This window comes from Helianthus annuus, chromosome 4 (assembly GCF_002127325.2).
Source record: "Helianthus annuus cultivar XRQ/B chromosome 4, HanXRQr2.0-SUNRISE, whole genome shotgun sequence".
Classification (NCBI taxonomy): domain Eukaryota; kingdom Viridiplantae; phylum Streptophyta; class Magnoliopsida; order Asterales; family Asteraceae; genus Helianthus; species Helianthus annuus.
The window spans coordinates 22318565-22337969 of NC_035436.2; the positions used below are offsets into that span (position 1 = coordinate 22318565).

General features: G+C 37.0%; 1 protein-coding gene and 1 long non-coding RNA gene across 4 annotated transcripts; one reads left to right on the top strand and one right to left on the bottom strand.

Annotated features, from left to right (window-relative positions):
• Positions 1 to 4485: 4485 nt before the first annotated feature.
• On the top strand, positions 4486 to 9390 carry LOC110935930. Of its 3 annotated transcripts, none has more exons than XM_022178279.2 (10): positions 4486 to 4813; positions 6035 to 6324; positions 6400 to 6684; positions 6794 to 6859; positions 6957 to 7106; positions 7188 to 7438; positions 7516 to 7719; positions 7807 to 7899; positions 7988 to 8104; positions 8875 to 9390. In XM_022178279.2, the coding sequence occupies exons 3-10, from the start codon at positions 6534 to 6536 to the stop codon at positions 9259 to 9261; spliced, it is 1419 nt and encodes a 472-aa protein (XP_022033971.1). In that variant the 5' UTR covers positions 4486 to 4813; positions 6035 to 6324; positions 6400 to 6533; the 3' UTR covers positions 9262 to 9390. The 3 variants fall into 3 exon arrangements, with proteins under 3 accessions (XP_022033971.1, XP_022033972.1, XP_022033973.1); XM_022178280.2 differs by having other exon boundaries at positions 6809 to 6859; XM_022178281.2 differs by having other exon boundaries at positions 6815 to 6859.
• Positions 9391 to 12562: 3172 nt separating this feature from the next.
• LOC110935934 lies at positions 12563 to 17533 on the bottom strand. Its single transcript, XR_002589575.2, has 2 exons — positions 13225 to 17533; positions 12563 to 12781 (listed from the first exon to the last, which is right to left on the bottom strand). It is a non-coding gene; the product is annotated as an uncharacterized LOC110935934 (long non-coding RNA).
• Positions 17534 to 19405: the final 1872 nt, after the last annotated feature.

Genomic DNA, 19405 nt, shown 5'->3' on the forward strand with positions numbered 1-19405 from the left:
TTATGATAATTGAGTTATTAAGGTATACAAAACAATGTTTCCAGTCCTAGTTCTCCCCTAACTTAAAATTATATCTTTTGAGCACATGTGAACTTTTTATTTATGATAAACTTCCCTACCCGTCCTACTATGACGTAAACGATAAGTTTTGACCCGTTTCCAATACAGAACATAATAAGAATATTAATTTATTACTCAGCTGAACTCTTGTTTTGTATCTACTATATTTATTACTTCATAAACAATTGTTGCTGACACTTATAGTTAGATTTGTCTAATGCTTTGTTTGACTGTAAAAGTCAAAGCTGTAATTGTTAGTCAAATTAGCCAATTAGTGTTTTAGAAATGTTTTAAATGCTTGTAATGTCTTATTTGACTTTAAAAAGTCAAATCTTACGAATAGTTAGTCAACTTAGCGAACAAATATTTTGAAATACATGGTTGTAATGCATATTTTGACTTTAAAAAGTCAAATCTGTGAACTGTTAGTCAACTTAGCCAACTAGTGTTTTGGAAAGATTCTAGATGGTTGTCTTATAGCTTATCTACTTGGTTTTGTTGTTGCAATAGTTAGCTTCCAGATGATCCCGAATGATAGTTGATATGCTGACCTGGTAGATGGTGATTGTGAAGACTCCTGCTATGACGCCTTGAAGATATTCATGTGGAAGGTTATTGTCGGCTTGCTTTATTTGTTATTGCCTTTTGTTGCAGGTTGGTTAAGATACCATGGGTACTTTTATTTTGTTCTGATTTCCAATTATGTTTTTTTATCTTATGTACAAATTTGCATTTATGTTTTTTGACTTTGACCGAAGTATGAAGACTCCGGAACACTTTATAATTCATAATTTTTTTTTACATAGCCACACATCAAAAAATTGTTAAAAGCAAAAGCATGCTAATACACGTGCACATATGCAATTGTGTAGATGACCTGGTCATGAACAAGCAACCAATACTGATGCAATATTAGTTGTACAGCCTGTGTTTTTTTAACCCTTTCAATCCTAATAATACTATTGTACCATTTCTTAGAATACATATAGGCAACAAGTGAGGGTACTTTCGGCATTATATAAAAGATTGTCATAATGTTTAAGTTTAAGTCAAACATTCGCTTGTTTGACCACTAACTCAAAAGCCTTTGATTTTTTTCTCTAATCAGGTTTATCAAATTTACATTTAAATGTTAAGGAACATAGTTTGTCTTTTAATGGTTAAATCTTTTACTTTCAACAGGCCAGGACACTTTTAAATCTTAAACCTTTAATTAAATGGTCAACTGCATATCCAACCCAAAACTTGTGAGCTACCGGAGCTCGGCTCAAAAAAAAACTCAAAATAAGCCGAGCTTAAATGAGCTCGAGCTCCAACCCGAACCTAAAAACAAGCTCGTTTAGTAAACGAGCCCGAGCGAGCTCGAGCCGGATTGCGAGTCTATACGAGCCCACTGTAAATATAAATTTAATTAATACATTAGATATATATTCAAATAATAATAATTACTATTTTATAAAATTATGAAAAATAACTAAATTATGTACAAAATAATAAACGAGTCGAGCTCAAGCTTGAAAAACTACCAACGAGCCGAGCTCGAACCCGAGCCTAAAACAAGCTCGTTTAGTAAACACGCCCGAGCTTTGCTAGTCTAGCTCAAGTCGGCTCGCGAGCCTATATAAGGCTATTATCTATATAATTTTTAATTAATACATTGAATATAACTTTAAATTATAATGCTTAGTGTTTATACAATTACGAAAAATAACTAAATTATATATATAATATTAATTGTAATTAATATAAATTATTTAATAAATAATAAACGAGCCGACCTCGAGCTTGAAAAACTACCAACGAGCCGAGCCCGGGCTCGAGCTCCTTTACACCCTAGTGATGTCATAGTGGAGTGTATCGAGTATTAAGATTCCTTATAGCTCTTCATGGAGCATGATGGGTCCTACCATGCCATATTAGGTCGCAAAGGGTTAATCAATACTATAACGAGTCATGTTATGTCGTAACGAGATACAATGGTTCATACATGTGTTTATTGGGGTGGTTCGGGTCATAATGACCATCATAGATCTAGATGTAGCATAACGGGTCTTAATATGTCATATTAGGTCGTAATGGGTTAGGTTGTGTTTCAGTGAATTATGTTGGTTTTAATCATCATTAGTTTTATAGGTCGTATTATGTGTTAAATGGTTGGATTGGGATAACTTGTGTGTTAATGGTTTTTGTCGCTCTTAACGAAACATGATGTGTAAGTAAGTCATATTGGGTTGGGTTGGGTTGGGTTGGGTTGGGTTGGGTTGTAGTAAGTCATATTGATATTAGTGAACGCTACACGTCTTATTAAGTAATGTTACGCCTAAAAGGGGCTGAATTGGTTTGTGCTCAGTTATATTATGTTGTAATGAGCTATAATGGCTCATACATGTCTTACTGGGTCGTATTGGGCCTAAAGGGTTATCATAGCTCTTATTTACCATTGTGGTCGATACTATGCCGTATTAGGGTATTAAAGGGCCATGTCTTACGATGATGGACCCAATATGACTATAACTGACCCTAGTTGACAAGTATTAACCTTAACTGACCGCGGTTGACCAGTATTGACTGTAATTGCCAAAATATTAACGTAATTTGACCGTCAATGACTGGTATTGATTTAATTGGTCGTCTACAACAAATATAGACCTAATTGGTCATCCTTGACAACACAAACGGACCATTATTGATCTTAATTGACCATAAATTACCAAAATTATCCGTAATTGAATGTCGTTAGTTCTAACTTAACACCAATGAGCATTGTACGTCCATAATTAATACTCAATGGTAGGGGTGTTAAATAACAAGGAAACTCTCCGAACCACTCAAACCGAGTCAAATTTGTCGGTTCCACCAGGTTAGAGCACCACGGTTCGGTTTGAGATTTATCATTTGAAAATCGGTTTTGACAGTTTGGTTCACGGGTTTTCGGTTTGGAGTAAACCATATAAATCAGACGGGTTTTTGGTTTTGACAATTGAGTTCACGTGTTTTCGGTTTTGAAAGTTTGCTTCACGGGTATTCATTTTCGGTTTTGGTTTTGGTTTTGGTTTTGACAGTTTAGTTCACAGGTTTTCGGTTTGATGCACATACTACTGTGGGTTTTGAGTGTGTTTTATGGCTGAAATTGTAGTGTTGTTTTTACTTTGTACACTTTGTAGGAAACGACTCAAACGAACTCCGATTGGACTCATTCTAGTGGCGTTGGAAATGGCTCGTTGAACCCTAACTAGAATCTCTTAACTCTAAACCCTAAATCCTAACTCCTAAACCCTAAACCCTAAAGCTAAAAAATAAGGCTAAAACCTAAGCTAAACCCTAAAGCTAAACCCTAAAAGCCAAACCCTAATATATTTAAGGTTTAGGGGTTATGATTTAGGGTTTAGGGTTAAGAGATCCTAGATTAGGGTTCGACGAGCCGATTCCAACGCCCCTGGAATGAGTCAAATCGGAGTTTGTTTGAGTCGGTTCTCCACCGTTCCCCACGTTTTTAATGTTTCCCAATGAACCTCACACTAACATATTATATCCAAATAGACTTCCAAATAAAGATACAAAACATATAGTTTGTTGTAATTACACAGGTAACATTTTTATTCAAAGAGAGTTCCAAATAAAAATCCAAAACATAAAATATAGAGTAAATTACTTTTTGAGTCCTTGTGTTTTAGTGGTTTTAACCAATTGATTCCAAAATCAAAAAGTTTAACGCCCTGAGTCCCTAGCCATTTATTTTATAACGTTTTGCGTCCAATTTTGTTCATTTTATAACGATTTGAGTTCAAAAAATTGGACTCAAAAGGTTAAAATTTGGACTTAAAAGGACTCAAATGGCTAATAAAAACGCTTATAGGGACTCAGGTCGTTAAACTTTTTGCTTTTGGACTCAACTAGTTAAAACCACTAAAACACAGGGACTCAAAAAGTAATTTACCCTAAAATATAATTAAATAAATCCACCATTTGTGGCCTAGTGGTTGAGAGGTTTGGGTTCTCTAATGGAGACTCAAGTTCAATCCCTACCTATGTCACTTTGATGGATATGGCAATGATTGATAGAGTCTAGGGTCCTTGCAGAGGTGTCAGGCTCTATCCTGAGCACACCCGGGTTTTTTGTACCACCGTGTGTTACGCCAAAGAGTTCTGCTCTTGTGGCGGCACAACGACTGTCATGTGGCAGCCGGCAGTATTGTTTCCCGGGGGAACGCCCAAGCCAAACTCTGAAGCCAGTGTGGGCCCAGTTAAGACAACATAGTCTAGCCGGAGTGGGGCAACGGGACTCTCCAATTTAGAGAATACGGTAGCCTAATACAAGAAAGTCGTCCTTCAAAAAAAATATAATTAATTTAAAACACATAATGCTTAAGTATAAAATAAAAAGAGATTAATATAATAAACAGTTATCTTTTAATGAACTCTAGGGTTCAGTTGTGCCCTTCGTCCATTTGATCAGCGGGAATTACACATTGAAAAATTTACTTTTTTTCTATTCGCCCTGGAAACCGTATCATCTAAGGTTTAGCGGCAATCAAATCTTCAAAATTTTTCAATCATCTAAGTTTTCCCTCTTTCACTCTCAAACCGCATAACCTATCCACTCTCAAACTGCATCCTAATTTCCAGTTATCGTTTTTGGTTCAATCGACAAAAGTGTTCAATAGCCGTGATCATCTGTGATTCAATAGCCAGAAGTTGTTTGGGTTCAATCGCAGGTCAAGAGTGGTTTGGTCGTCTGTGGTTCGATAGCCAGGTTAGTTTTTGTTCTTCAGTCAGTTAAGCACACAAACACATGCTGGTTCTGAATTTTGTTTTGTCAATTTGAATTATTATTGAATTAAAATGGAACAGAAAAAAGATGTAGTCTCTTATCTTCATATTGAATTATTATTGAATTAAAATGGAACAGAAAAAAGATGTAGTCTCTTATCTTCATATTGATTTTGTTATCTGATTTTGATCTTGTTTCTTGTTACCTGTATAGAATGTTGTAACTATATAAAGTAAATGAGTGACCACATGAGTATATTCACCATTGATGAAATAAGACCTTCTTTGATCATTTACTAGACAATTATATATGGTTATATATATATATATATATATATATTCTTCTTTGTGGGGGAAGAAAAAAAACAATTTTTCTAAATAACCAAACCATCTTTTAACTACCGAATTATTTATGCTAAACTATCCTAACCCAAAGAAAACTTATTTAAAAGAAGTTTAAATGAAAGAGCTGTATAGGACTGCTATGGATACCTAACTAGGTGAAAACAGAGGAGATGCCTTTGTTCGTATTGTCTTGATGCCACGTAACTATGTGTTATTTGATTTACATTTAGATCGGACTACCCATTCATGCTTGCTTCTTAGACTATGGGGTGTGGTGGGGCTTGGGTTGGGTTGGGGCATTATTGACAGGTGGCGAGGGTGGGATCCACAAGCTTATGGTGAAAAATGAGGGGTGTGGTGTGGCTTAGCTTGGCGTGGCCAGCCATGTGGATTTTTCTTTAATTAAAGTAGCTAACCAAAGCAGCCATGTCACCCTCCCCCCGCCCCACGCCAGGCTCAATTCCCACGCCAATGGGGCAACGCTATGCACAACGCCAACCCGGGTGGAAAAGCTAGCGTTGAGGGCAACCCCCGCCCCCAACCAACGCTCATACCCCATGGTCTAATGCATTTATGCTTGTTTAATCGCTTTGCTAATAGCTAATAATCAGAGTACTAAAGATTGAGATACTCGGCTCTTCATGAACAGAGGGAATCCATATATAGTATAGAAACAAATTGTTCACTGAGAATAGATGCATAGGGAAGATCTTATAAAGAAAGATAACCATATCAGAACTTTGTGTTACATTACAACTACTTTTCATTCTTGTTGTACCAGATTGTATAGCTTTACTTCTTAACCAGAAACATGCAACAAAAATCAAGCTACTATTGCATTTTTTTTTACTTTATGCAGGTCTAATGGCAAACAAAAGCAAACAAAATCAAGGTGTACAAATACAAAGCAATGAGTATTTGAAAGCTAGGCAATTGAGGATTCAAGAAAACGAAAAAATAATGCAAGATTTGGGATTGAAGAAAATTGCAAGTTCTTTGACAAGCTTGTCAGGAAGTCAAAAAATGAAGAACAAGAAAGTGAAACCAACATACCATAACGTGAGAGATCCAAACTATATTCCTGGTAATAGTGATGATAGTGAGGAAGAATACCAAGAAGTTGGTACTAATGTTGAAGTACCGAAAAAGGTAATTAGAATATTATTTTTTAATTCTTTTTATTATAGAAACACACATTTCTAATAAAGATGACATTTGTTATAGAAACATTGTCCACAATATATTGCACCAATGTCCTTGAACAAAATTGCTAAATTAGCAAGGCAACATCGAGTGATCGCTCCAAAAGTCTCAGATTTAAACAGAATTAAAAAAAAAATTCTAAAGCAACACTTAGCATGGGTGAGTTAATTTCAAGTAAAAAAGGGACAAGGCAAAGGGAGGTATCCAAACAAAATTTGGAAAAGCCTTCTTGTATCAAACGTGGGTCAAAGAAACATTTGGTTCTGGTTGACGAGGATGATGACGAGGATAATGACATATCTCAAGGTATCGTTTTCACGATCTTAAAGCTTATTTAATTATTGAGTATTACAAAAATCCAGACAACTACTTTTTATATTGATGTACTCTTATATGCCTTTAAATGTTAATGAAGTCGACATGGAACCAGCTGCAGGTTGGGAGGATGATGGAAATGAGGGGTATAGTCTGAGATCTCAAGGTATTTAGTTTTAGTGAGTCAGCTGGATCATATTTTTGTTGTTATATGGTTTTTATAATTTATATTTATTGATAGTGTTGTATTTAACAATGACAAGGTTATGCTGACCAAGATGATGCATATGATGACATGGACGCAAATAATCATAATGAGATACAAGGGGCTGATAGCCATGACGATTCAGAAGGCGAGGACGATGCACTGGTTCAAGATCAATTACAATCTCCCGAATTGGAAAAAGCAATAGGTTTGGCTTAACTACTTATACCATGATTTTGGATTGTTATTGGTTATACACCCGCACACTCTTATATATATATGATTTCAGAAATATCCAAAACCAATAAAAGAGGACCAACAATGTTGCATCTTGTGCACACACGGAAAGTCGACGAGCGAGAGGTCATTATATGTAATAAGTTTGGACAACCCGTGGGACCAAGAACAAAGGAGAAGGATGTAGTCGGAAAATTCTCTAGATTTTTTGGTACAATAGCTCGTAATCAAAGTTATGCCCCGATGACCTATAGTTCATGGCATAAGGTGCCACATAAAGATAAAATGTGGGAGTATGTCTTGGTAAGGTTTTAAGCAGTTTTATTTCTTTTGTTTGATATATTTCATTTTTAAAGCTAATTTCTAACCTTTTTTTAAAGGAAAAATATGATGTGCCCTATGCTGCTAAAACTTGGGTTCTAAAGGCTACTGGAAACGCCTATAAGGTACACAAATGTAGGTTCAAGAAAAAACACTTCTATGCATATAAAGACAACAAAACAAGATTGATGAATCGACCTAAAAACATCCCGGTTGATGATTTCTCTCCGTTGTTGAGGTTGTGGAGTAATAAAGATGTGGAGGTAACTTTCTAGGCAATTAATCTATTACTAGTATTGGTTATTTAGAGTTTTCTGTTAGTTGAGTTGTTTATGCTAATGTGTATCCAGAAGCGTCGTTTGCGAGCTAAGGAAATTCGCATGTCTCAAAAGAATATGCACACAGCCGGCCCAATAAGTTTCGCTATAATTCGTGAAGAAATGGTAATATGTCTTAAATTTTCTACTGATTCGTGTTTTTTTAAAGTTAAAGATACTGATTTTTAGTATATGTATCTTACCATGACTATAGAGAAACGATGATCCAAACAAGGAACTACCCAGTTTAACCAAAGTGTTTGAACGTACACGAAAAAGGACCGAAGGGCGTGCATATCTTGATACATACGATGACACTGCAATGAAAATTGTAAGTTCTTTCTAGTTTTTTGTTGGGAATTTGTGTGAATTATCCCGTATGTGTTGACTTTGTCGCTTGTTATATAGTTCAAATTAGTAACGGTAACATGTTTAAGTTCCATTCTTATGTTTAGTATGTTTTAGTTCATTTAGGTTTAGGAGACGAGATACTTGTTTAAGATACAAATAATGTTGATATATTGGCTACAATATATCAACGTATGTGAAGTATCCTGTTTTGAATTGTTGATATATTGGCACTTTGAATTGTTGATATATTGGCTCTTTGAATTGCCGATATATTGGCTGCAATATTGTTGATATGTTGGCTACAAAATATCAACTTTTGTGAAGTATCTTGCTTGAATTGATAACAATATTTGTATTTGAATACTAGACTGATACTTGTATTGTATTAGGTAAATGTGTCCTGAATTGATAATAATATTTATACATTTAGTAAGTTTAGTAACTTTTTTGTTGATATATTGGCTGCAACTTAAAGAAAATATATTATTCTCTTTTGAAGGAACAAATGAAGAATTATATATTGGCTGCAATATTGTTGATATGTTGGCTACAATATATCAACTTATGTGAAGTATCTTGCTTGAATTGATTACAATATTTGTATTTGAATATTAGACTGAATATTTGTATTGTATTAGGTAAATGTGTCCTGAAAATTGATAATAATATTTATACATTTAGTAAGTTTAGTAACTTTTTTGTTGATATATTAGCTGCAACTTAAAAAAAATATATTATTCTCTTTTGAAGGAACAAATGAAGAATTACAAACCTCCAGAAGATGGAAGTGTTTTAGTTGATCCTTTTACGGCTGTAATGAACAAAGAGTATGATGGCTACCTACGTCTTTATGGTAGAGGTGTTACTAAAAAGATGATGGAAAAGATGGATGGTAAAGAGGAACCATACATGATTCCGGATGGTCTTATGGAATCATTCAAAGCGGACATTGAAGGTGAAAAAACACAGTTGCTTGAAATGCGAAAAGAAATTGAAGAGGAGCATCAAAGGAAAAAAGCTGAGCTAAAAGCTATGCATAAAGATTTTGACAACAAACAAGCAAACTTTGAAGCTACGATGCGAAGTATTATGGAAAAGCTACCTATTGAAGTACTTCAAGATCTTAGAGATGAGTAGGAGGTTTTGTTACTTTTTATCATTTTAATTAAGTTTGTTTTTGTGACATTATTATTTTGAGTTTGGACTTATGTTAGATTACAATACAAGATTATCTATTATATCTATGTTATTATCATGCTTGTGTAAGATTATTTGTTATATCTATCTTAATTATCATGTTCGTGTAATTGAAATACTATTGCATAATAATAGAAATTTTAATTACATTAAACAATGATGTTATAGAGTTGCATTTTACTATAATAAAGGTTGCATTTGTTGTAGATAAAATCATAAAAAAGTGTTGCTTTTGATGTAAAATAAGGTTGAATGTTTCTATTAAAAATAAAATAATGGTTGCATTTAAGTACATTAAAGGTTGCATTTGAGGTAGTAAAGGTTGCATTTTAGTAATAGAAAAGTTGCATTATCATATAAAAAGGTTGCATTATCATGTAAAAATGTTGCACTATAAAAAGGTTGCTTTTGAAAAGTAAATGCAACCATTTAAAAAAGGTTGCATTAGAATTTGAAAAGGTTGCATTAGGTCTAATGTAACTTCACCTAATGCAGCCTTTGATAAAAGGTTGCATTAGGCCTAATGCAACTTTTTTAAGACCTAATGCAACTATTTTCAAGGGTTGCATCAGCTTCATTTTCTTGTAGTGTATATATCCAAAATCAGTACCAAAACAAAAGTAAATCAGAGAAGACTAAATCGAATACATTGATCAATCATCAACTAACAATCATTGAATTGCGAATAAAATAAGAACAATCGAAAAAAAATCAGAACATTAACGAAATTAGGCGAATGTAACAACAAAGAAGAATAATAGAAGCACGTATTATGTCGAGTCGATTCCCGGAAGCGAATGTGGCCAATTATCAAAGCGGACGAGGTAGAGGTAGAGGCCGTGGCCCAGCAGAGGTCGTGGTCGTGGTCGAGGACAAGGATATACATGGCATCGAGAGTCCCAGAACACTAAAAATAGCGATGTTGAATCGAGTCGACATAATACCGGGCGACCTTCAAAAGAGAAACATGACTCTATATCCTTTTTGTATGAGTTGTCCCACACTCAACAGATTATGTTTCAAGCCTTGTACATAAAAAAACACTCTTGTTAGATTTTTTACACATGTGTAAATACAACAGATTTACGCATGTGTAAATGGCAAACTTACACATGTGTAAATTTTCTTTATTTACGAATTCACATAAATTTAAACGTGTAATTTAAATTTCTAACATTGTATTCAAATAATAATGATAAGTGTAGAAAAAAATTTTGAATTTGAATTACTTTTGACCAAGTTCTCATGATTTTTTCATTTGTTCTCACGGTTCCCATAATATTTAGAGTTCTCATTTAAACCCTTCCCTAAATGTGTGTGTGTGTGTGTATATATATATATATATATATATATATATATATATATATATATATATATATATATATATATATATATATATATATATATATATATATATATACTAGTCTTTTACCCGCGCGATGCGGCGGGAAACATATCACTTAGGTTGGTGATTTAGGGCTATGTACGGGGCGGTTCGGTTTTGAGCCATAACCAAAACCAAATTCGCAATGCAACGGAAAACACAACACATGTTAGTAATTCTAAGGGTGTGCTTGAGAATGTTCAGTTCAGTTGAGTCATAACGGAAATTTAAATTTTTGGTTAAGGTACTTCAAAACCAGCGGGGTTACAATTCATGACACGGTACTCGTTTTCTGTTAGTTTATCAATCCTCTTGTGATATATTGCTTACTATTTCTAATGGTTTTTTTTTATTCGTAGCATTGGTGTGTCAAGAGCTTTATAGATAATAATTAAATAATTAAAAAATCATACATTCGCAATGGTACAAGGAATCAGGTTTCATTAGACCCACTGAATAATTAAATAATTAAAAAAATTCATGCGGCCACTCCTTTCCACACCATTGTCTCTGAAAAGTGAATAAAAAGTCACGTTATATTACAAATATGATACCATGTAATAAGAAAAGATATATACACAACTGTCACCTTTGGATTCACGTATGCAATTTAAGAAAATTAATTGAAAAAGGAAACATAACATACGATCTGAAGCCTATTCTGTAGGTATTTCCGACAAAATAAAAGTCACAAACTTCTGATTTATGATCGGACAAAAGTGAAAGCACAAACGATACACATCAACGGCTTCTAATTGCGACCCAACCTGCAAAGAGTCGTTATTTGTATTCTTCTTCAACCGAAAGTGTCAAGATGACCATTCTTCCCTTCCGGTATAACAAGTCTACACTTCTAATATGACCATTCTACACTTTTATATTGCCTCGGCTCAGTGTGTCTTTTGCTCGGATCTTTTTCATTAAAGAGAGATTCTTCCAATTAAAAGAGTTTACAGCATGATTGATATCTACAGAGGAAACACTTCTTGTATAGTATTTTTTGTTTTTTTTTTATTGAGCACAACCATGGTTACAGCAATCAAATCCTTTTTCTAGTAAGAAACTCGCGTGATGCGGCGGGGAGCCATTCGATATAGATAATTTATTTTGTTGTTTTCGTCAATCAAGCAAGAGGGTTTGTTAGTTCAACATTTATTTTTTATTTTAAACCCCAGTAATACGTTAAGTCGGCCATATAATGTCGTATGACATTTAAACTATGAATGACAAATGTTTAAAGTCACAAACTATAGTCAAAATTAAACGTACAAAATGTAAAAACAAAGGTTGGTTTTTTGCATCTGTATCCAAAAAGTTTGAAATCTTGCCATTTTCATCCAGCTCGTTAACCCCATCCAATTTTCTCTGTCATGTCAGGTGTATGAAAATGGCAAATTTTCAAACCTTTTGGATCCAAATGTGAAAAAACTAACATTTGGTTGAAAGTCGCAAAACTGGCCAAATCCGAGGGACGAAAATGGCATTTTACTCTAAAGATAAATAAAAGTTGTATGGTAAAACAAAATCTAAATCGAGAAATTCTTAAACAAATAAAAATTAAAAAATGTACCAGCTGGGAAGGGATCTGTAGATGAGAGGAGTATCAGATCTCCAGCAAAACGGATATGAATGAGTAAAGCTTCCAGACTTCACCAGCCTGTTTTGCCACTTTTAGTTATTTGATTTGTAGAATCTGAGAGAGCTGAGAAAGCATAAAAATTTTACCTTGTATGCACCTTGGTATTCTCCTACCTGCACATTATAATAATGTCACACCCCCAAAATACCACCTAGGGAGTGTCCCTGTCAGGCGTGTGACAAACCACTAACGAGCCACTAATCATATTGAACCAATCATAATGTTGAATAAAATCATCAATTATTCTGAAAAGTACTGTCAATAAGTCTAAAAGAAAACCAACATGTTCAGCGGAAGCAAATAAAAGAAAACATAATTAACTGTTTCAGTTTAAATGTGTGAAATCAATAAACCCATCATTCGTATCCAATCAGCACGACCCATGACCACTCCAGCTACTTCAGACAGCAAGTTCCAAATCCATACAACCTAACAACCTGCGAGCATGCAACAAGTGTATCAGACAACGCTGGTGAGTTCATAGTTTTACGAAAACGTTGTTTACCAAGTATGTAGTTAATCCATTGAAGTTAATTCCCGAAGTAATGTTGATAACAATGTTGATAATACCCCAATACAAGACGGCTTCTGATTATTTTGCCCTTTCTCCAATGCTCCTATCAAAGCATTGGTCATGACTAGGTCATTAGTTCAACACCCGTCCTCCCAGGAACGGGGTGAGGTTGCCAAACCTAAGTAGCGCTACTAACTAATACCATGTTACCTTCCCGGTAACCAAACAACACGGAGGGACTTGAAGGGTGATAGGAAGAGTATATTATCCAACATTCCCGTTTTTACCCAAAAGACTTATCCCTCCCAGGAATACCCACTGACTGTCCCAACCACCGGGACACATGCTCAAGAGAGATGAACTCACCTTTGATTTGCTCGGTAAGATTAAGTACTTTGATTATTAGTTGAATAAACACGTCCTAGAAAGATTACCGATAACAATTAGTTTTATGTGCACATGACCCACATATCATATATGCAGTTGATTCACATATTCATCGTTCCCATAAAGCATACTCATTGTACAAGTAACGTACTCATATAGTTCAAGACACCATTAATCAACTCACCTAGTGTCCCCGAACAACAACATAACACGTAATAGCTCAATTTCACTTCATACACACATACATAGTTTACTCGCAAACATTCCAAGCCCAATCATTAAACATGCGCAGCCCATATGATTCAAGTCTAATGAAATATACAGCCCACTCGAGTGTATGATCCATTCCGCGGACCGTTTCATGCGGCCCATTGTTAACAGTTTATTCATTAGCCTCTAAACCCAATTTATGTATTATTAGTTCAACAATCACAAAGTGGATGTGCAAGATTATACCCAACCCAACCGTACCATACCCCCTCTTCTTTTGTGCGGCCCACTAAGCATAGTCCAGTTAACAACAATATTAACCACATCAGACAACTATCACATAATTAATCAGGGACACTCATTAAGATGTGCTATAATCCTAATCCATCTTTCAACCGATTTTGAGATCAAGATCAATATATAATACCACTTATTCTTAGCATAATTCAATTCATCAATACATTTCCAAATCTAATACAGTTCATGAATAAATCCTAGAATCATGCTTCAGTCTATGCACGTCAATACATGCTCACATATTAGTTTCTATAGAAACAATCAATCTCATCATTAAATATGCCTAACATCCTTACTGACATCCTTATCAAAAAGTCTATATTATTTGATTAGGTCACCACAGGGCCGCCATTTTTAAGTCAACATCATTAAATATGCAACTATTATTAGATCATTTTCCTTCATTACTATTGGACCTCTAATAACTAGTGACATAACAACATGGGTCTTGGGAATTTGCAAATTCAATTGACTAAGCACAATCATCATGCAAATAATATATCCGTATTAATCGTTTATTATCACTATAGCATAAACATTACTAACATACAAAAGCAGGCTCGATGTGTTCCAACTCAAGGTGTAGCCCTATTTCAAATACACAGCGTGCGGCTCATTTATTACTCGTCAACAAGTTGTTTCTTTCATGCAGGATATTACATTACTTCATTGATTTTCATTCCAGTCAAACCGACTCACGTTTTCGTACCGTGACAATCCTCTAGTAACACACAAGTCGTAGGGTTTCAAACATGTAATCATAAATCAACTATCACGCCATATCACTTTACATGTTACTACTGCATATTAATCAGATTACAATCTAGTCGTTACAAGAAGCCCTAAATCAATCCTACGTCTAAGTCGTCCTATCCAATTTATCATAAACTCATGTTTCCATACATCATATTAGACGGACAACCATTAATCATATTCAAGTTTACATTTAGCATCAAAAGATTCATGCATACAATTTAACACAATCCCATAGAATTAAAACGAATGATAGTAATACTAACCGAAGAGCGAAACGAGATGTACAAGCACAATAATCTTCAAAGGGGGGGTGGGGGTCTTCTACTGTTCGCGAGTCGGGGGGGGGATTAGGGTTTTGTTATGTTGTAACTTGTGATATACAAACATGATGTATATATAGAACTAATTAACATAAGCCACCTAGTTCTCATATTAGGTATACTAGTTGGGCCAAGATCCAATTGAAACAAGTGGGCCGAGAAGTATTAGCTTCAAGTATAGTTCATAACATAGAAAATACATAGGAAGGTCCATCCATGTAATTCTAGTCTGAATAAGTGGGCCGAGCCCACTTGGATTACGGTGCTATTGGGCTTCGGTCCGGATTGCATTTGACGGCCCAAGGGTTAGTGCGTGACCCAAAAACTTGCGGCCCAAAGGTGTTAATATGTTAATTTAGCAAAATAACACACACGCTTAACAGATTTACCAAAGAAACGAATAGTAAAGATCACCTGATTAACCGTTACAAACATTGAGAGTTCGGGTTGTCACATCATCCCCAACTTGAAAGAAATTTCGTCCCGAAATTTGACAAGTAAGCACAGAAGAGTGAAGCGATAGAAACTCTAATTAAACTATATGCAATACTACACAAATAATAATCACAAATAATAATCAAACATTATGCGCAATCACTAAGCATCCAGATAATTGCACAGACACCACGTTAACCAAATTGTAAAACAGGATTGCGAGATCAGTTGGGTGCCACATCATCCCCAACTTGAAAGGAATTTCGTCCCGAAATTCGCCAATGATATCGAAAGTTAGTCCCACCGTTTGAACAATCGGAGATAACAGAGCTTCACCTGATCATTGCGTTCTCACAGGAACTTCAGTCCACGTCTTGAGTTCCAACGATCTCTCATGATTGAAATTCGACTGTGTTTACCGTGGGTTTCTCAACAAGGGTATCACAAGTGTTGCATCGAACAGACGCTTCTTTAGGTTCAAGACATAACCGACATCGTGTGCGTTACCTAATTCGTCAAGTAACTTGAGTTCGTGAGCCATATCATCAATCCGTTTTAGAATCCAAATGTCCCAGTGTACCGCATCTAAGCTGGCCACATTTCCCATAGCGTACCGCACCCTCCCAGGGTGAGACTTTTGATTATGATGCGTTCTCCCACCGCGAATTTCCATTATTTCCTAAGCTTAACAGCTTCCCAAGGGGTTCAAGTATAAATCCTGGATCTGTGATTAGGTTCTCATTTCCATATATGTGTTTCTGGTTGCTAATACCCTACCTTGACTTTCCCACATGTCAAACTTCGTTCCCATGCGTGGCTATCTGGGCCTTCAGGCCCGGTCACCCACATATGGTCTTCAGGTTTCAATGCATCCTATCAAAACTCAGGTGAATAGGATATCGAGGCCCATGTGCTTCGCCTGCACCATTTCCCTAAGGTTGCTGTATCGTAAGGTCCATATTCGTTCCATGAAGTAGCAAATATCGTCTGATGTGCCAGAGGTTGCTTCTCCCTGCCCCGCATGGGTTAATCTTGAGAATTCTCTTCCTTCAGTTCTCCAGTTGGAACAGAGTGAGCCTGATCAGGTAAGTTAGAGTCAATAGCAAGCTGCAAAGCTCGTGCACATCCCGGTTTCACGGTCATATTCATTCAAAAGTTCCATCCAGCGTTGCCATCACATGTTTAGCTCTCTTGAAACAAGAATACACGGGAGGCCCTTGTGATCGGTCTGAGTGGTGCATTCGGTACCGTCCAAGTAATGCCTCCAATTTAAATCCAAAGACTATGGCTTCCACCGCAGGTCGTGACTCGTGTAGTCCTTCCTGTATGCCCACCACGTAAGCCGTCGCCTTCTCATGTTGTATCGGTGCGTAACCGGGACTCTGATTCGAACCATCATGGTATACCGCCAGACCATCAGTACCCTCAGATAGGAGTAATGCTCAGTGCGTTGCAGAGTTGGGTTTCAAAAGCTGAAAAGACGTTCCGCGACTTTGTTTCCCAAGGATTGACAGCTCCCAGCTGTGCTAAGGAGGTTGTAGTTACGCAATCTTCGAAAATCCCATGATGAATCCGTGATAGTATCCAGCGAACCCGAGGGATTGCTGTATCCCAGAAGGAAATCAGGATTTGCATAAGTTCAATCTGAAATTCCACCTAACGATGTGGAAGTAAACCAGGTAACTCTTCCGAAGACACGTCAGAAAATTCACAAATAACTGGAAGATACTCGATCTTCCTTTCTTAAAGTGGCGAATCGGTGACAAGAGCTAGCATAGCAGAGTAGCCCTTCCGTAGACACTTCTGGGCTTTCATGACTGAGACGATGCCAACAATGGCACCACTACGATGATCTTGAACTGATAAGGATTCCCCACTGAGGAGAGGGATACGCACGATTTTCTCTTTACAGAGAATTTCCGCTTGATGCATAGATACCCAAATCCGTGTCAACGACCACGTCAAAACTTACAAGAGTATCGGGTGGTAGGTCAAGGTCGAACACTTGACCCATGATATCAAGTTTACAACCAAAAAGAACATGAGAAGCTTCTATCGATTTACTAGCAGTTAACTCTACTACATGCTTATTTTACAAGAGAGGTGGGAGTCAGTCCTAGCTAACGATTGAACCCCAGAGACACATAACTCAAATCGAAACAAGAGTCAAATAAAACAGAAGCAGAAAAAGATCATTCAAAGAAGACATACCGGTCTCAACATTGCCATCATTGCGAGTTCCCCCAGCGCCAATAGTAAATACTCTTCCACGTGCTCCGTTCCCACCATTGTTCCCATTGTTGCCGCTCCCAGTATTGTTGTTATTGCCAGCATTCTGATTAAGCTGAGGGCAATCCCTCTTAAAATGACCCTCATCACCACACTGAAAGCACCCCTTTTGATTTCCCCGGTTCTGTTGAGACTGTTGCCTCTCCTGTTGCTGTGGCTGCTGCTGCGGCTGCTTTGGAAGCCAGACCCTGCAATCTTTAGCCATATGACCCACCTTGTTGCACCTATGACATACCCGGGTGCACGGCCCGCGATGGTGAAACATACACTTATCACACTTTGGTAACTTTCCCGCGTAAGAACCCTGATTTGAATTGTTGCTCTGATTCTGGTTCAGAGAAGACGACTGGCTAAAACTACGGTGGATGCTGTTGTCTGCCCTTTTCTGAGATTGGCTGGCACCGGTAGCTTTATCAGTATCATTCCATTTCCGCTTGTTATCACTAGCAGGTGTTGTAGCTGTAGCAGTCGAGGTGGTAGCAGAAACACGTGGCGGCAAGTTGCCACGTTCGACCTCTTGGTCAGTAATCTTATGTGCCAAACGGACGATACGGGGCAGATTGTCTAGGTTTGCAGCAGTAACGTACCCCTTAACAGCTGGTGCTAAGCCTTTGAGATACAACTCAATTCGCCGCGGTGGGGGTCGAGACATGTTAGGGCACAAAGTTGCTAAATCATTAGACCTCCTAGTGTATGCTTCAATCTCAGATCCCTCCATTTTCAGATTGTAGAACTCGTTCTCCAGTTTCTGAATCTCATCACGAGGACAATACTCCTCTCGCATCAACTCCTTGAAATCATCCCAAGTAGTGGCATTCGCCATCTCAATACCCAACATCTGAACCTGGGCATTCCACCATGTAAGGGCACCATCCTCGAGTGTGCCCGTAGCATACTTCACTCTGTCCCCAGCTGGACAGTTACACATTGCAAATACTGATTCTGCCTTCTCGAACCATCACAGGAGTCCTACAGCCCCTTCAGTCCCGCTAAAGGTCTGTGGCTTACAATCCATGAACATCTTGTACGTACAAGCAGGTGGAGCAGGTGGATTGTTTTGATTCGCAGGTTGACCTAAGACGAAAGAACGTTCAACGCACAGGTAAGATTCGAGTATACGACACAAGGATAGAAAGTAATTGGCACATATCGTACCAGCCTGGTAAGCCGCTAGGGCTTCAGCTACACGAGTGTTGATCAAGTTGGTTAATTCGGCCTGCGTCATAGCAATGTGGCCACGTCCATGGCCTCATCCGCTCATGTTTCTATACAAAAAGGGAAGGATTTAAAATGCAAGTTCGAGTAGAAGTCGAGTATTACTATGACCTTTATAGACTACTAAGTCCTAACATAATACCAATTAGACGAGCGGAACCCTTTTCACACTCGTTAAGCCTCACTGGGACTCACATGCACCTCACGTTATTATTATGTGTGCACCCATGATAATAAGGCGATTTGCATGCTTATCTCAGTGCCTCTTAACTTGCGCTAAAAGGTTCCCCACATTCAAATAGCAACCGAAAGGTTTTACAGGATCGAGAATCACATTAGTCAATGGGTAGTGTCAAACTAACAGATCACATAACAGGGGTTGGTAACATAAGGGCTCATACTGTTGTGCCAAGTGTGCATTCACGTGCAATGTCATACATAAGTGTACACTAGATATACTATCCAATAGTAAATGAGAAACGAACCTTGCAGTCTGGAGCTGAGTGTCATGGTCGATTTCGGTATTGTTCGGTTATAGTCTTGTTTTATGAAAACGTTTTAAAACCAAGTTCACTATAACCAGTGGCTCTGATACCAAACTGTCACACCCCCAAAATACCACCTAGGGAGTGTCCCTG

What these genes read in the sequence shown, in the direction of transcription:
- LOC110935930 (XM_022178279.2), top strand. Translation starts at nt 6,534, where the DNA reads ATGGGTGAGTTAATTTCAAGTAAAAAAGGGACAAGGCAAAGGGAGGTA. An exon ending in GGATAATGACATATCTCAAG is followed by an intron (nt 6,685 to 6,793) that starts GTATCGTTTTCA and finishes ATGTTAATGAAG; the next exon opens with TCGACATGGAACCAGCTGCA. An exon ending in AAATGTGGGAGTATGTCTTG is followed by an intron (nt 7,439 to 7,515) that starts GTAAGGTTTTAA and finishes CTTTTTTTAAAG; the next exon opens with GAAAAATATGATGTGCCCTA.